This window comes from Sphaeramia orbicularis, chromosome 13 (genome assembly GCF_902148855.1).
Source record: "Sphaeramia orbicularis chromosome 13, fSphaOr1.1, whole genome shotgun sequence".
NCBI classification, from domain to species: domain Eukaryota; kingdom Metazoa; phylum Chordata; class Actinopteri; order Kurtiformes; family Apogonidae; genus Sphaeramia; species Sphaeramia orbicularis.
The window spans coordinates 32,938,793-32,958,411 of NC_043969.1; the positions used below are offsets into that span (position 1 = coordinate 32,938,793).

Sequence of the window (19,619 nt, forward strand, 5' to 3'; positions counted from 1 at the left end):
ACTTTACAGTACCTGGACGTCATAGCGATGCAGCACATTATTTTCGTGTTGTCTCCTCAGAGAGTTGCTGATAAACTCGCTTGTTACGTATTGTCTCGTCAAGCTCATACTGAATTTTTACGTCTGAACCTCCTCGACAAACCATGGTGTAGTTTTGTGGGCTGTCATCATGTGAATTAACCTGCTGATATATTTACTGTAAACTACCACATCTGTTTTTTGTAAAACAGCGGGTCACAGAGACGACTCCCTGACCAATCAGTGGTCTGCAGTGTTTATACGTCATGTTTTAGTATCTGGTCCCCAGTCCTGAAACCTCAGTGAAGGTGATACCAAAAAACTAGTACCAGATTCCAGATCCTTTTTCAGAATGGAAGAGCAAAAAGGCCGAGTGGAGTCGAGTGGAGTCAAGTCGAACCGATACCACGTAGTGGAAACGTGGCATTACACCAGCAACCAGATTGGCATCTTCTGATGTTTTATGTTTTGGACTCATGTTCTTGCTACCTCTGCTCACACAGTTACATGCCTTGTGGCCTCACACAGGACAATGTACACCCCACAGATTTCTATTGATCAGGTTTACATCTCATTGGACGTGTTGCTTTGCTTTATTTGTTGATACCATCGTTCCCCAGGGATCCTACAATAGTGAAAAAGTTTTGTGTTCTTTTTTGTTGTTCTTCACCTAGTTTAGAGACTCCCCATGCATATATTGCAGAACCCATACCATTCCTCTCTACAAACATATTCTCCATTTTTACCATTTTTTGCATTTCTGTTCTGTCACTCACGCTCTCTTGTCCACACACATGCACCTGCATGTGCCCACGCAATTTGTACATCACCCCCTCCGCTGATGGTTCTCTGCCTCCTTCATCCCCACCCACCTTTACAAAAAACAGGCCATCCCAGCTCTGGTGCTGATTTGAAACATGAATGCCCTTAAAGTTATAAGCTATAATGGTAAGGTATGTTCATATCCCAGTAAAATGAAAAAAAAAAATCCTTGTCCAATTAAGAAAATTCTACTGCCAAATCATATACCTACAGGAGACTCACTTGTCTGATGCTGAGCATGAAAATAAATAAATAAATAAATAAATAAATAAATAAATAAATAATCATGGGCTGACAGGGTTTAAAATGGTGGGCTGAGAGGGTTTTCTACTTATCTCATTCCTCAGGTAGAAGGAGAGGTATGGCAATCCTAATACACAAACAATTACATTTCTTTCCAACCAAAGTACACAAAGATTCTGATGGAAAATACCCAAAACCCCCATCTCTGAAACTAGCAAAGCACAGAAACACTTAACATCTGAACATGAACTGATTGACATCTAAAAGAGCAGGTTCCCTGGAACTACAGATGACTCTTTCTATTCCCACAGACATTCATCCAACTCTGGAATAGATAGGTTTTTCACCTCTAAAGTTGAGCTGCACAGGATGCTGGATATTGAGATCCAGTCAGTTACTACATATACCTGATTATGCACCTGTTACATTAACTTGGGATCTAGGTCAAAAACCACAAGTTAAACAATGGAGGTTCAATATATTAGTTTTAATCAATAAAGCCTTTATCAAATACATAATGGATTAATTAAATTACTTCTACTTTTGGCTTGCCCAATTAAAACCTCTAGTAGTTTGCATACAGGGCCTTTCACACACATGGTGGTTGGATGTTGAACAAAATATGTTCACTGTACTCCTGGGGACCCTGCCCTTCTCAGACATTGTTATAATATAGAAACACATGTGAATGATCTGATGAAAAATACACTCACTGAATGGAAGAAAACAAAACATGCCTTTCAGTTACCTAAAGACATCTCAATACTTATCTCATTTCAGGAGTGTTTGTGATATAATGTCCTCATTCATTCATTCATTCATCTTCTGAACCTGCTTTATCCTCACTAGGGTCACGGGGGGTGTTGGAGCCTATCCCAGCTACCTATGGACAAAAGTGGGGTACACCCTGGACGAGTGGCCAGTTCATCACAGGGACGACATATGGAGATGAACAATCAATCACTCTCACATTCAGTGAGCAAGTTAGATTAACCAGTTAACCCATCAGTAATAACAATTCCTACACTAAAATGACAAACGTTCACACACATATGTAAAAGAGAAAATCATGGAAAAAATGTCTGTCCAAGAGGTCAAAGGTTAAACTCACACTTGCAAATCCTATTTCAGGATCAGCTTGAGACGAATCTCTTAAAAACTGTATTACAACTGTAGCTTGATTCTTGGTCATTTTAGATCTATATATTTTTGTAATTCTAGACATCTTGTAATTCTAGTCGCAGCTTACATCCTGAAATATAATTTAAGTTCTTACTCCAAAGAACATGCCTTAAATTTATTAAAAAGAAAAAAACAACAAAAAAAAACAAAAACATGGCATCATAACATCATAACAGATGCTTTATCATTCATGATGCTGTTTTAAAGGATTTATTTAATTAAAAAAAAAATATTCATGAAAAGTTAGAGTTCTTAAAGAATTGGACATTTCAGTTCAGTCTACCAGCATATCTGACTGGCACTTCACAGTAGCACTTAATTGTTCATTTACTGTATATTCACTACATACAGAAAGTAGAGAGCTTATCATTTGTTATTGTTATTATTTGGATTATTTTGTTTCCTCATTATAATTATTTTTATCAGTTATGGTGACAAGGTATAACATTTGTTCTTGCTTTTCTCTGAACATGACACAGTAGCTCAGGCATTCAGTTTAGAGGTGTTGACATTGCTTTGGCTCTGCAATCATTAACCAGTTGACAACACAAAGGCATCATGGGAATATTGCAGTAATGTTGGCACTTTGCAGCCTTGGCTCAGGAGTTCCTTATGGACTTAGACACCAAACACAAAGATGATGATAACAAGCCAATTATTTCCATTCCTCTAAGAGTAATGAACCCCTCTGAAACTCACAAAGGTTGATGATTACGTGGGTCATTATTTATTAAAACCACTATCTCTAAATTTGTATTATGAGCAAAGACTGATGAAATATATCCACACACAGTGCCTAAAACACACACAAGTACACAGATAGTCACATGAAGGGTGAAAGTTTTGTATTTCTCAAACTATAGACCTGAAATAATACAAGTTTGTAAGAGTTTATTAAAAGACCCAACAGAACTGGTATGTGATAAATAAGCAGGTGGAGTGATCCGAGCATTTAAATACAAATGTCCAAGAATTAATTTCTATGTCTTAGATGTCAGTACACTGAGTCTGTGTGCACCATCAAAACCAGGGGTGTCAAACTCATTTTAGTTTAGGGGCCACATACAACCAAATATGATCCCAAGCAGGCCAGACCAGTAAAACAATAACATAATATCACATAAATAATGTCAACCCCAAGGTTTTGTCTGTCTTTTAGTATGAAAAAAGTAAAATTACATTATGAAAATATCCATATCTACAAACTACCCTTAATAAAAATGGGAATAACATGAACAACCTGAAATTTCTGAAGAAAAATAAATACAGTTTGAACAATATTAGGCCTCATTTTGTGCATTACAACTAACAGGTTACAGTGGATCTACAAATACAAATACACAAAACATTTAGTAACAAGCAGAGTATTCTTTTGCACTTTTCTCAAGACATTTCGGGTTGTTCATATTTGTTCAGGCTTTTCACATTTTTTTGTGAAAGGATAGTTTGTAAATGGAAAAATTTTCATTCATTTTCATTTTCATGTAATTTTACGTCTTTATATTAAGCTCTTCTCAGCTGCGTTTGAATAGTTTGTATTCATCAGTTCAGATCTGCACTGTTTCTTTCAAGCTTGAAGTTTTTATCTGTTTTATCTATTTATCGGGATTTTTTTTGTTTGTTTTTTTTTATTTCATGCCTATACTTTTTATTGCTTCCCTGCTGTAATGCTTTAAATGTTGTATGTAAAGCACTTTGAATTGTCTTGTACATGAAATGTCTTATATAAATAAACCTACCTTGCCTTACCTTGCCTTAAACAAAGGGAAAAATCTGGAGTTGTCATTATTTATAGGTTAGTATGATTTTACTGGTCCGACTCACTTGAGACCAAATTGAGCTGTATGTGGAATCTGAACTAAAATGATTTTGACACCATTGATTGTTAATATCTTGATTTTTGCATTTGACAAATTCCTTGCCAGATTGGACCCTATGGCAGGCCGGTTTTGGTTTGCGACCCATATGTTTGACATCCCTAATCTACACCATATAGACCATGCAACAAAAGCTCTGCAACAAAAACAAAGTCACGACTGTTGAGTCAGCTCATATTAGCATCCTAAGTGTCACATGCAAGTGCCATGCTAGTGCTAGTGCCACATGCTAGGGTCAGTTGAGAGTTAGTTCAAGTTAAACACCTTTTGATGGTTTGCTTTTTTCCAGGATAGAGCCACCACTGGTTCTTGTATTATTCAACATATTAAAAACACAAAAGATCATAATATTGTTTCCCAGGGCCAAAATTTACAACACAAAAATAATAATAATATTGCATTATGTGAGCAGAACTTGCAGCAGAACTTTGCAGCCCTTGCAAACGAAATAAATATGCTGCGCGCAGAATGAGTTGGCCGTCATTTCTGTATGTGTAACAATAATAATAATAATAATAATAATAATAATAATAATAACAATAATAATAATAATAACAATAATAATAATAAAAGCCAATCCAAAAACCTAAAATTATAAAATAAATAACTGATACTGTGGGAAAAGTTAGTTGTAAATTTCATCTGGTTTCTATCCCACAACACTATCCTGAGTCAGTAAATGCGCTTATTAACAGTAACTGAGAAGCCACTGCACTGCTGCACACCACCATATTTGGTTTCATTCAGAATCATGTCATTATGGTGCTGTTCCGACCAGGTGTTAACATCTGTCCTGGAAAACTCTGTCACATGAGAACAGCTCTAATGCATGATCTGAACACCTTCTGGATGTATTCCTCTCTGGTTAGGCTTAGAGGATTTATTATTTAGGAGGTTTGACTGTTCACATTCTTTAGACGGTGGCTGTGGCTAACATACCAGCTGTGCCATAGTAAAGCATTATAAAGATGTCTGAAATGAAAAAAAAAAGATATGTGTTTCATGCTTATGTTGCCTGACATCACCTGAACTACTCTCTGCTTTTGCTGAATTTTTGTTCTGAATGTAGAGTCCACATGTATGAACATGTTGTAAATGATGTAAGTAAACCTTTAAACTCTGGTTTTATGTACCAGGACATAATAAGAAAAATTATCTTGTAATTAACAGGTTTTCTAAATCTGAACCAGACTGTAAATCAATACAGCTGATTCCACCTGAAACCAGGTAACAACTAGATGATTTTATTATTGTCCTGATATGCAAAAAGCATAGAATTCAACCAATGTGTATTTTATCTATCATCTATAAATTGATAGCGGCATATATCCGTTTTCTGACAACATTCTGACTATGAATGAATGAATGAATGGCTTATTTTTGGTTTGTACAGTAATCACCACATACAGTACAACCACAATAAACACAAAAAACAAAAAAAAAAGGAATAGGCCAGAAGCAGAAGCTTATTTTTTGCCTATCCTTCTCACCTGACACACTGCTTACGTTAAATTAAACATGTACATCACCAAGCATTCTCATTAGAACAAAAGAATCAGTAACAATAAAAAATGATCTACCATCTCCACTTAATATTTCTGAATGATCTTATACTTAAGACATTTTTTTCAACTTTGTCAGAGAAGTGAATAACGTGAATTCATCATCAAGTCCATTCCATAATTTCACACCCACAACCGAAATACATCTGGATTTCACATTTGTCCTCACTTTCATACATTAAAAATATAAAGACCTCTTAAATTATAGTTACTCTCTCTTAATTTAAAAAAAAACTCTTGAATGGTATTTGGAACACTATTATTTTTTACTTTATAAATCATCTCTAATATTTTAATATATATAATGTTCTGCAATTTTAAGGTATTAAGTTGAGTAAATAAATTATGAGTTGCTTCAAAATATCCTACTTTATTAATTATTCTATTAGCTCCTTTTTCGTAATTTTACTAATATATCTATACTAGTTTTTCTTGCATTTCCCCATATTTCTGCACAATATGCTAAGTAGGGCATAACCAAAGAACAATATATCATGTATAGGCTGTTTTTGTTTAGTAAGTCCCTTGTTTTACACAGTATGCCTATAGATTTTGACACTTTACTTTTAATATACTCAATATGGGGTTTCCAACACAGTTTGCTCTCTCTGATGACACCTGAAATTATTCTTAGATTGACACTGTACCGCAACTTCACAGTGGAAAAGTTTACATGTGAATAGAAAGTAGGGTTTACACATCAGAAAACTACTGTCAACGCACACACACACAATATTATTCATGTCAGCTTCTCCATTTGGGTCCTCTTTTCAGTCTTTAAGAAAGTACAAAACAGTGGAAAGATATTAGTAAATACATTTAAGTAGGTTTTTATTGATGTGGCACATGAAAAACATCCAAAACACTGCATTGATTAAGTTTGAAAGTACTGAAACAATCACATTTACAATTAACACCAATATTTTTTTTTTGTAGCACTTATGTTTTCCTGTACAAACGACAGAGAGCATAGTATTTCAGCTCACGGACAAACTTTTCATCTCTGAGGCCATAAATTAGAGGACTTAGACATCTTGGTGCAAGAACAAATACTATATAATCAAAGTACCTGATATAAATGAATAACATAATATCAATCTGAAGGACAGCATTTTCTATTAATGGACACCAAAGCTGGGTGAGACAGAGGAGGAGCTGGAAAGCATGAAGAACCACTGTTCTGAGGCTTTTGCTAGTTGACTTTTTACTTTCTCCTGATGCAGCTTTGGCCACTTTCATTATTTTAACATAGGAAAATACAATTATGAAGCACATGATTAAAAAATAAAACTGACTCACAGCTAACCTAAGATATCGCTGCCAGTTGTAATGAATCATCATGTCCACGTTACATACAGTGTATTCTTTGTACCTTAACGTAGCAGATGCAAGTAGAGCAGAGATCATAACAATAAAAGGAACAGAGCTAAGGGCATAGATGATGAGGATGGAGTACAGAGCTCTGCGAGTGGAACACAGCTCTGCATGACGCAGTGGCATGCAAATGGCCACATAACGCTCCAGAGTCATGGCCGTCAGAGTCACCAGTGTAATATAAAAGTACAAAGATGATATAGCATAAATAATGAGACACACCCACATCTGTATAGCAACCCTAAAAGTGTTTAGGATTAGCAAAATATTTGTTATGATTAATGTCATGCAATCAGCTAATAATGTATTAGCAAATAAGATGTAGCGCATGGTTCTGTAAAAGAAATCCTTCATAAAAAAAGTTGTGAGCTGCAAAAAATTTATGCAAAGAAAGATTACAACCAGAACCTGTATTATAGTAATCCGATAATCACCTTTTAGTATTGAGGATTCACCATCTAAGTCTGAATAGTTATAAGCCATATATTAAAATGTTAAATAATCAAAGACTTGAGTAGACAAAAACAGATCAAACATCATTAAGCATAAAATTATGTGAAATACAGTACAATAATGTGTATCATAATTGCTCATAAGGGATAAAAATGACACAAACACACATTTAGTATTTTATACATATGGCAAAATGCATAAGATCCAAACTGAGCCATCCAAAACCTCTCTGCATGGTGGCACATAGTCCCAGTGCACCACTCCAGCTCTGCTGAGCTCTGTGCAAACTTCAGCGCTTATTTATCGGCCTGAGTGAAACACTAGGAGAATTACATCAACCATAGTCTCACATGTCATCATCCATTCCAAACGTGGATGTCCCTCATGTGGTAGACTACCCTCAATTAGACTTAGTAGTAAATGTGACAGGTATCAGTGTTAGATTCTTTAATTAGGTTTGACTAAATTTTCCTTACATTTTTCATAAACTTGCAAATAATCAACATGATATACTTCATCCAGGGCCAGATTAACACTTCATTGTACCCTGGGCAACAATATTCAAGGGCCCCATCATCACAACCCCAGGATCCCTATAATCTGGCAAAATACAGAATAAGTTCCAGGAATATATGTAAATATACCCCATACTTCAATATCTAACTATCATCAAATGCATTTTGATGTACAAATGTGTAAATGCTCGTAGAACTACAAGTGCACCACTATAGCCTCTTGTCAAGGCCACTCACTTGCATATGATGATATGAAAACAAAACACATTAGCATCAGTATAATCTAAAATTAAACCACTACACTACATTCTTTAAATTTTCAGCTTTTTTAATGTCCCTCTCCTTTTTTAATTTTCGTTTGGCGCTCCCACTTAGCTGCTTCTCCATGTTTCCAATGTTTTGATTCGCGTACGTCGCGTATGTCGCGTAGTTCCAGACGTCTCACATCCCGCTCAGTGCATGCACGTTGATTTGCGTCACAGCTGATTCGCTTTTTGGACTGACCAATGAGGAGAGGGTCTCAGCTCACAGTCACAGACAGCAGGAGCAGGGTTTCTGTGCAGTGCAATGGCTCCGGGCAGCGGATAGTTTCATTTATAAGCAAAACATAACCAGATATTTTCGTTATGCCTGAGCTACCCAGGGCCCTTCAGAGGTCGCGGGCCCCTGGGCAATTGCCCAGTTGCCCATATGGTTAATCCGGGCTTGACTTCATCACATCATAAATTCAATCTTGTCTTTGATTGACAGGATGTTTGATTTGACAGAACAGTGTGTTGTATGATAAAGTTTCATTGCAGGCTAATGTTTAAGAGCTGTACCCAGCAACACAGCAGTTTATTCCTTTTTCGACTGCACAACATAATACTTTTAAAACAAATGTGCTGTTATAAGACTGTGTACAGAGGATGGTGTGGAGATGACACAAAATAATGAAGCTCTGTATCTGTACGTGTAAGGCAGTTCATCTGTGATTTGTGTGGATATGTGAACACGTTTATGCATAAGAGAATGAACCATAATCAAAGTTCAAGAAAGCAACTGAGAGAGATCCTCATGCTATCTAAGAGCAGGTCATCATGGAAGAAAAAGCCCTGAACAGTTTTTCTCAACTGGGATTTTTATCAAAACCTGCCATGTAAACTTTATTTTACCTTAACCCTTTCATGCATTAATTATGAGAACCTTAGTTAAGATTTTTCTCTTGAAGGTTTTTATTCCTCCATAGGCATGAAAAAAACAATGTGATCAAGTTGTTGGGTTTTTTTTTTCATGGAGTTACAAAAATGTCCATGCATTTAATTTTTGAAGTAAAAGTGTTTAAAACCCAATATCAGAAATTGATATTAAACAATGAAATAAAATCTGACATCTCACATTTTAATCTCACATTTTAACATATTCTAATGCGAATTATTACTCTTTTCATGGAGATAATATGCAAAAAAAAACAAAAAACTTTTTTTCCCCTAACAAGTAACAGTTGATTTACATTGAAACGTGTTACTGCAGATCAGGTTTATCAAGAACAGCAAAGTTACACTAATGGTATGAGTTACAGTGTATAGGATGAGGCGTAGGCGTCCACTCTGTTGGCTGATGTGGAACTAAAATAACAAAACCCATGAATATACAAGAGAACAGCTGTAGAATAGCTGTCCACTGTAGTGACCACTATGCATGAAAGGGTTAAGGTCTTAGCAAGGTTGGACTGTGCATTTGGTACCTGGGCCTTCAGTGAGGACTTACTCGACTTAATCCACCTCGTAATACCACCACTATGATGTCACAATTATAGAAACATAAATACTACACAAAAAAAAGAATAAGGTGTGGCATTACAGATAGAGGGAGACATTTGCTGTACTGAGGGTGACTAACATTATAACTAAAGCAAGAAACTCAGTTAGGACAACGCCAAACGTTGACACTACAACCACAACTGTGCCATTTACATCATCTAGAGTAGTAGAGATTCAATATTTATTTAGTAACCAGTGGAGTCTCGTCAATAGAAGATGCTAGGGTGCCGCTCCACCAGTCTCACATAAAAAAGAAGATAAGAATCACCTAAAATGATTTCACAAAAACATTAATATTTAAATAAACGAGCTGTACATGATACAACCCATGAATACCGTGTATAACCTGCATTCAATTTTAAAAATGTTTTCGACCGTTTAGTGAGCAATCAAGTCACCTGTTTCCTGTTTGGGGTGCAAAAATCTGCGCCCAGTGCTCTCTGTTTAACATAATACAGGCCGTTTCTCAATACGCATTCTTGTCTGTTCTTCAGTTCTCACATTCTCATGAAACGACATCAGTCACGGCCACAGTACTGTTCCAACTGCAAGTTCACATAAACCAAGAATACATGGAATACTCGGATGTTGTTTTTGTCAGCTAGCTTAAACCAAGGATGCACTGGTTGGTGACTCGAGTAGACTTGGCTAGGAAATAATTCCCAAGATGCAGTTTGTGCCAGCCAAGGTTATTATCGTTAATGAAAACTAACAAGATGATGAAAACTAGAATTGTAAAAACATTTTCGTTAACTGAAATAAATAAAAACTATAATTAAAAGGAAAAAAATGATAACTAACTGAAACTGTATTGTGTGTTTACAAAACTAACTAAAACAGATAAAAGTTATGGATAAAATTTCCTTCGTTTTCGTCTTTGTCAATGTCGGATTGATATGAAAGCGATTTATTTCACCCCAGCAATTTTAGCTAGCGGCACCATACGGTACTTCATGGTCCGTCACTTCTCGTCACTTGTTGTTTAGAGTCGTCTTTTTTCTTCCCAACTCTACCAGGAAACATGGAGACTAAAGGTGGGAGAAATCAGCGGAGTCCTGTATGGGATTTATTTGAATTCGACGGTGAAAAAGATAAAAGATACAACAAAACTAAAATTAATACTAAAACTAAACTAAAACTAAGCATTTAGAGAAAAAACATTAAAACTAATAAAAACTAGCAAACCTGCTCTAAAACCACATTAAAATTAACTGAATTAGAGAAAAAAAAGTCAAAGTTAAATAAAACTAAGCTATAATGAAAAATCCAAAACTATAATAACCTTGGTGCCGGCCCGGCCATGAGACCACTGGTTTGGGCAGGAGCCAGGCGGTTGTTAGCCCGCTGCCTCGTCCGGGAACGGTTGGCTGTGCCCGGCTGAACCAATGACATGTATTACAGTTTTGAAAAATACACAAAATATATAAATGACATGTAAATACTAGTGCAAATGTATTGAAATCAAATCGAGTGACATTGTGGTGATTTGACAGAAATACGTTAGGGAGCAGATGACAAATACAGCAGAGACAGGAAGGAAAGTTCACAAGTACTCAGCCGTTCCAATTACAGATAGACTTGCCTTCTTAGGAAGTACGTTCTCTGAGACCGTTCTTACCAAGACCGTACTCACTGAGTTCACAAGACCGTACTCTGCGTTCTTGGTATCGAGAAACGGACCGAGTTTTGTTTTAAATGGTGTGTGCGCAGTAGACCCCTTTCAATACAAGAGACAGGAGAGCCTTGGGGTGCATAAAATTGTGCCAAAGCACCACACACCGGAGTAAACGTCACATTCCGAAAAGAATCAAGACCATCCTCAGAAATGGAAACGGCAAAAAGGTCCATAAGTAATAGTACTGAGCTGTGACTGAGCAGCTGAATAGCTCAGTGGTTAACACAATGGACTACAAGTGTGGGTGACAGGGGTTTGTTTCTCGTTAGTGGTGATATCATTGATTTGTTATACTCTTTACACTGATTTTTAATTTCTTTAACACCCTGCAATCTACCCACACTACCTTCACCCCTGGTCTAAATGCATTGTCCATACTATTAGTGGAAAAGACATTTGTCAGGGACATGCCTGACTTGAACAATAGAGTCATAGATAAACGTGTATGTTTGAAGGACAGACAGGTATATAAAATATACATGACGGAAGACACATACTGCGTATTTTTATTTTCATTTAAATTATTTTTTAAACTAGTGGTGCATGTACTTTGGTGTATCCTAGCGATGATATGTGATTAGAGTGCAGCTGAAAACTGACTTGGACACTGCGCCCCACCAAAACATAATTTCACCAGCCACCACTGCTAATTACTTTACAAAAACACTAAAATGATCTGATGGTGTTTAGACCAGCAGAGAAGGACTTGCTAGCCCTGACGGCCCACCACTGTGATGTATTCTTATCTAGTTAGGCCTAGAGGATTAATTATTTTGGAGGCTTGGTTGTCCACATTCTTTAGACATCTGAACAGGCCTGTATCCTGGGAAAACTTACTCAGCTTATGTGCTCAGGCTAACATGCTAATTGTGTCATAGTGAAGCATTTTAAAGATGTCTGAAATGTTCAAAAAGCCCAAAGATTTGTGGTGTTTCATGCTTATGTTGCCCAACATCACCTGAACAACTCTGTCTTTGATCATTTTTGGCTATGTGTAGAAATAGAATGTACAATAGAAATTTATAAATATGTTTTAAGTGCTGTAAGGAAACCTTCATTGAAGTCTGGTTTTATGTACCAGGATATAATAAGGAAAATCATCTCATCCCTACTAGGTTCAAAAATCTAAATCTAAGCCAGAGAGTAAAACAACAAAGCAGATTCCACCCGGAACCTGGTAAGAATTAGATGATTTTATTTATGTCCTGATATGTGAAAGCATATTCAACCAAGGTGTGCTTTGTTTTGTATCTTAACTGTGTATCTATAAATCCATAGCAGTTTTTAGACAACATTCGGACTATTTTTAGATTAACACTGTACAGCAACGTCACAGTGGAAAAATTTATATGTGACTAGAAAATAGGATTTATACAGAAAACTACTGTCAGCGCACACCCAATATTATTCATGTCAGTTCTTCAATTTGGGTCCTGTTTTCAGTCTTTAAGAAAGTACAAAACAACGGAAAGCCATTAGTAAATAGATTTAAATAGGTTTTTATTGATGTGGCACATGAAAAACATCCAAAACACTCCACTGATTAAGTTTGAAAGTACTGAAACAATCACATTGACAAGTAATGCCAATATTATTTTCTATTGTAGCACTAATCTTTTCCTGTACAAACCACAGAGAGCATAGTATTTCAGCTCATGGACAAACTTTTCATCTCTGAGGCCATAAATTAGAGGACTTAGACATCTTGGTGCAAGAACAAATACTATATAATCAAAGTACCTGATATAAACGAATAACATAATATCAATCTGAAGGACAGCATTTTCTATTAATGGACACCAAAGCTGGGTGAGACAGAGGAGGAGCTGGAAAGCATGAAGAACCACTGTTCTGAGGCTTTTGCTAGTTGACTTTTTACTTTCTCCTGATGCAGCTTTGGCCACTTTCATTATTTTAACATAGGAAAATACAATTATGAGGCACATGATTAAAAAATAAAACTGACTCACAGCTAACCTAAGATATCGCTGCCAGCTGTAATGAATCATCATGTCCACATTACATTCAGTGTATTCTTTGTACCTCGATGTAGCAGATGCAAGTACAGCAGAGATAATAACAATAAAAGGAACAGAGCTAAGGGCATAGATGATGAGGATGGAGTACAGAGCTCTGCGAGTGGAACACAGCTCTGCATGACGCAGTGGCATGCAAATGGCCACATAACGCTCCAGAGTCATGGCCGTCAGAGTCACCAGTGTAATATAAAAGTAAAAAGATGATATAGCACAAACGATGAGACACATCCACATCTGTATAGCAACCCTAAAAGTGTTTAGGATTAGCAAAATATTTGTTATGATTAATGTCATGCAATCAGCTAATAATGTATTAGCAAATAAGATGTAGCGCATGGTTCTGTAAAAGAAATCCTTCATAAAAAAAGTTGTGAGCTGCAAAAAATTTATGCAAAGAAAGATTACAACCAGAACCTGTATTATAGTAATCCGATGATCAACTCTTGGTATTGAGAATCCACCATCTAAGTCTGAATAGTTATAAGCCATATATTAAAATGTTAAATAACAAAGGCTTGAGTAGACAAAAACAGATCAAACATCATTAAGCATCAAGTTATGTGAAATACAGTACAATAATGTGTATCATCATTACTCATAAGGGATAGAAATGACAAAATCTTGTGTAACAGTTGCATATGGAACTGTCTTAAACCAGGAAAAACACATTTAGTATTTTACACATATGGCAAAATGCATAAGATCCAAACTGAGCCATCCAAAACCTCTCTGTGGTGGCACATAGACCCAGTGCAGCACTCCTGCTCTGCTGAGCTCTGTGCCAACTTCAGCGCTTATTTATCAGCCTGAGTGAACCACTAGAAGAATTACATCAACCATAGTCTCACGTGTCATCATTCATTCCGAACATGGATGTCCCTCATGTGGCAGACTACCCTCAATTAGACAAACTGTGTAAATTTGATAGGTATCAGTGTTAGATTCTTTAATTAGGTTTGACTAAATTTTCCTTACATTTTTCACAAACTTGCAATTACAGATGGACTTGCCCTCTTAGGAAGTACGTTCTCTGAGACCGTTCTTACCAAGACCGTACTCACTGAGTTCACAAGACCGTACTCTGCGTTCTTGGTATTGAGAAACGGCCCGAGTTGTGTTTTAAATGGTGCGTGCACAGTAAACCCCTTTCAATACAAGAGACAGGAGAGCCTTGGGACACATAAAGTTGTGCCAAAGCACCACACACAGGAGTAAACGTCACATTCTGAAAAGAATCAAGACCATCGTCAGAAATGGAAACGGCAAAAAGGTCCATAAGTAATAGTACTGAGCTGTGACTGAGCAGCTGAATAGCTCAGTGGTTAGCACAATGGACTACAAGTGTGGGTGACAGAGGTTTGTTTATCAGTACGGGTGATATCATTGATTTGTTATAGGCCTTACACTGATTTTTAATTTCTTTAACACCCTGCAGTCTACCCACACTACCTTCACCCCTGGTCTAGATGCATTGTCCATACTATTAGTGGAAAAGACATTTGTCAGGGACATGCCTGACTTGAACAATAGAGTCATAGATAAATGTGTATGTTTGAAGGACAGACAGGTATATAAAATACACATGACTGAAAACACATACTGTGTATTTTTATTTTCATTTAAATTTTTTTTTAAACTAGTGGTGCATGTACTTTGGTGTATCCTAGCGATAATATGTGATTAGAGTGCAGCTGAAAACTGACTTGGACACTGCGCCCCACCAAAACATAATTTCACCAGCCACCACTGCTAATTACTTTACAAAAACACTAAAAATTTAAATAAAAGCACCATATCCTACTCACCAAAGATGCTCATCCTCCTGTCTTTGCACAGGAAAACGTTAATGCCTCTGTCATAGAGGTGATCTGTGCATTTCAGCTCCATCAGTAAGTTCTTTTGTATGTCCATGGAGGCCAAAGCTGAGAGCCTCCTCTGTCCAGTCGTATTCCTGACATAATTTTCTATTCTCTTGAGGGCAGAGAATGTCTGCTCGACCAGCTAGCTATAATGTCAGGGGTTGGGCGACCTCTCCTCATGATGTCCAGCTTTTCTGGAAAAGTCCACCTTGAAAATGTATTTCTAAGTATGTCTGAGACCAAATCATTTTCCTCTCCTCCATCAGCCATTGTGGGCGTAAAAAATTGTACCTCAAATGTATTAATAGTTCAATTCAATTCAATTAAATGAGCTTTATTGGCATGAATCAATACGTATATTGTTAAAGCTATATCAAATAATAGTTTTGCTCTTACCATCCAGTCAGAGGAAGGATAAATGCTGATGACATTGTGGTCCAGTTAGCTGGCCCTGTGAGGTAAAATTGAAATCTAATAGTTTAAAAAACAGTCTCGATACAATACAGTTTAAGTTACATGGACTGATTTTGAAGGCCCAGGGCAGATTAGATTTACCCTGGCAACACAAAGACACTGAAATCCGATTGGACAAAATATATTACATCCACATACACGTACTGGCAGCAGTGCAGCCAAGAGAAATGATAAGAAATGAAGAGAATATTTTATTGGGAATAAATTAATACAATTTCATGGATCAGATATTCAAATTTAGGTTGTAAATGTGGGTCAGTGTTTCTGATGATGTTTAGGCCAACAGAGAAGGCCTTGCTGGCCCTGACGGCCCACCACTGTGGTGTATTCTTATCTAGTTAGGCCTAGAGGATTAATTATTTTGGAGGCTCGGTTGTCCACATTCTTTAGACATCTGAACAGGCCTGTATCCTGGGACTACTTACTCAGCTTATGTGCTCAGGCTAACATGCTAATTGTGTCATAGTGAAGCATTTTAACCCTTTCATGCATAGTGGTCACTACAGTGGACAGCTATTCAAAGCTGTTACCTTATACAGGGTGACACAAAAAAACAGGAACTTTTTAACAATCCAATAAAACCAAGAGTGATGGAAGAAAAATATTTTATTCATAGTAATTGAAACCTTAAAACATGCCATTTAAAAAACAATGATGGAATTTTAATTTTTTAAAAATTACTTCCTGTAGATGGCGTCCTCCTGTACGAATGCATACTTGAAATTTGCTGTTGAGATTCCTCACTGACCGCTGCAACATCTCAGCTGGGATACTGTTCCACTGATCCATGGTTACTAAAATGGGGGTGTGTTTACTTGCTCAAGGTCACTGTCTCGCAGTGCTGCCACTTGCTCATGTCTGCCAATACGCACTTCAAAAATTCCCGTTTTTTTGGGTCACCCTGTATATTCATGGATTTTATTGTTTTAGTTCCATATCACCAAATAAAATGGACATACCATTGCTGTAACTTTGCTGTTCTTGATAAACCTGATCTGCAGTAACATGTTTGAGTGTAAGTCAATTCCTTGTTATTGTTATTAGACTGTAATTAACTTTTTTTTTTTAAACAAAAAGGGTTTTTTGTTTTGCATATTATCTCCATAAAGTGAGTAATAACCTAATATTAGAGTATGTTAAAATGTGACAAAACGTCCGATTAGCAGCATTAAAAAAATGTATTTCATAGTTTTCACACAATATTAGTAAATACATGTTTCTTTGCTTCAAAAATTTAACTCATGGTGTCCAGCTGAATGGATATTTTTGCAATTCCATGAAAAATAGGTTCATAAAAAAATTCAATCACAGTATTTTTTTCATGCCTGAAGAGGAATAAAAACACTCAGGAAAAAAATCTTGATTAAGGTTCACATAATTCATGCATGAAAGGGTTAAAGATGTCTGAAATATTCAAAAAGCCCAAACATTTGTGTTTCATGCTTATGTTGCCCAACGTCACCTGAACAACTCTGTCTTTGATCAATTTTGTCTATGTGTAGAAATAGAATGCACAATAGAAATTTATAAATATGTTTTAAGTGCTGTAAGTAAACCTTCCTTGAAGTCTGGTTTTATGTACCAGGATATAATAAGGAAAATCATCTCATCCCTACCAGGCTCTACAATCTAAATCTAAGCCAGAGTGTAAAACAACAAAGCAGATTCCACCCGGAACCTGGTAAGAATTAGATGATTTTATTTATGTCCTGATATGTGAAAGCATATTCAACCAAGGTGTGCTTTGTTTTGTATCCTAACTGTGTATCTATAAATCCATAGCAGTTTTTAGACAACATTCTGACTATTTTTAGATTAACTCTGTACAGCAACGTCACAGTGGAAAAGTTTAAATGTGACTAGAAAGTAGGATTTATACAGAAAACTACTGTCAACACACACCCAATATTATTCATGTCAGTTCTTCAATTTGGGTCCTGTTTTCAGTCTTTAAGCAAGTGCAAAACAATGGAAAGGCATTAGTAAATAGATTTAAATAGGTTTTTATTGATGTGGCACATGAAAAACATCCAAAACACTCCACTGATTAAGTTTGAAAGTACTGAAACAATCACATTTACAATTAATGCCGATATTATTTTCTATTATTATTTTTCCTGTACAAACGACAGAGAGCATAGTATTTCAGCTCACGGACAAACTTTTCATCTCTGAGGCCATAAATTAGAGGACTTAGACATCTTGGTGCAAGAATAAATACTATATAATCAAAGTACCTGATATAAATGAATAACATAATATCAATCTGAAGGACAGCATTTTCTATTAATGGACACCAAAGCTGGGTGAGACAGAGGAGGAGCTGGAAAGCATGAAGAACCACTGTTCTGAGGCCTTTGGTAACTGACGTTTTACTTTCTCCTGATGCAGCTTTGGCTACTTTCATTATTTTAACATAGGAAAATACAATTATGAGGCACATGATTAAAAAATAAAACTGACTTATACCAAACCTAAGACGCCAGTTGTAATGGATGATCACCTCCACAGTACATACAGTGTATTCTTCGTATCTTAATGTAGCAGATGCAATTACAGCAGAGATAATAACAATAAAAGGAATAGAGCTAAGGGCATAGATGATGAGGATGGAGTACAGAGCTCTGCGAGTGGAACACAGCTCTGCATGACGCAGTGGCATGCAAATGGCCACATAACGCTCCAGAGTCATGGCCGTCAGAGTCACCAGTGTAATATAAAAGTACAAAGATGATATAGCACAAACAATGAGACACATCCACATCTGTATAGCAACCCTAAAAGTGTTTAGGATTAGCAAAATATTTGTTATGATTAATGTCATGCAATCAGCTAATAATGTATTAGCAAATAAGATGTAGTGCATGGTTCTGTAAAAGAAATCCTTCATAAAAAAAGTTGTGAGCTGCAAAAAATTTATGCAAAGAAAGATTACAACCAGAACCTGTATTATAGTAATCCGATGATCAACTCTTGGTATTGAGAATCCACCATCTAAGTCTGAATAGTTATAAGCCATATATTAAAATGTTAAATAACAAAGGCTTGAGTAGACAAAAACAGATCAAACATCATTAAGCATCAAGTTATGTGAAATACAGTACAATAATGTGTATCATCATTACTCATAAGGGATAAAAATGACAAAATCTTGTGTAACAGTTGCATATGGAACTGTCTTAAACCAGGAAAAACACATTTAGTATTTTACACATATGGCAAAATGCACAAGATCCAAATCAAGCCATCCAAAACCTCTCTGTGGTGGCACATAGTCCCAGTGCAGCACTCCTGCTCTGCTGAGCTCTGTGCAAACTTCAGTTCAACTTTATTGGCCTGAGTGAACTACTAGGAGAATTACATCAACCATAGTCTCACATGTCATCATTCATTCCGAACATGGATGTCCCTCATGTGGCAGACTACCCTCAATTAGACAAAAGTAGTAAATTTGATAGGTATCAGTGTTAGATTCTTTAATTAGTTTGACTTAGTGTAAAGCAACTTTAACTTTTCTAACATTTTTCACAAACTTGTAAACAATCAACGTCATATACTTCATCACATCTTCGGTTCAATATTGTCTTTACAGGACATTTAAGTTGACAATACAGTGTATTAGCCTACAAATTATCATTGCAGGCCCATGGTTAACAGCTGTACCCAGTAACACAGCAGTTTACTCTTTTTGTGACTGCACAACATAATATTTTTATTTCATTAT

General features: G+C 36.3%; 3 protein-coding genes across 3 annotated transcripts; all 3 read right to left on the bottom strand.

The window, feature by feature from the left end:
- Positions 1-6,643: 6,643 nt before the first annotated feature.
- On the bottom strand, positions 6,644-7,561 carry LOC115431138 (odorant receptor 131-2-like). Its single transcript, XM_030151377.1, has one exon. The coding sequence runs from the start codon at positions 7,559-7,561 to the stop codon at positions 6,644-6,646; it is 918 nt and encodes a 305-aa protein (XP_030007237.1).
- A 5,560-nt stretch (positions 7,562-13,121) lies between these two features.
- On the bottom strand, positions 13,122-14,051 carry LOC115431139 (odorant receptor 131-2-like). The gene has a single exon (XM_030151378.1). The coding sequence runs from the start codon at positions 14,049-14,051 to the stop codon at positions 13,122-13,124; it is 930 nt and encodes a 309-aa protein (XP_030007238.1).
- A 3,939-nt stretch (positions 14,052-17,990) lies between these two features.
- LOC115431140 (odorant receptor 131-2-like) lies at positions 17,991-18,914 on the bottom strand. The gene has a single exon (XM_030151379.1). The coding sequence runs from the start codon at positions 18,912-18,914 to the stop codon at positions 17,991-17,993; it is 924 nt and encodes a 307-aa protein (XP_030007239.1).
- Between the last annotated feature and the right edge of the window lie 705 nt (positions 18,915-19,619).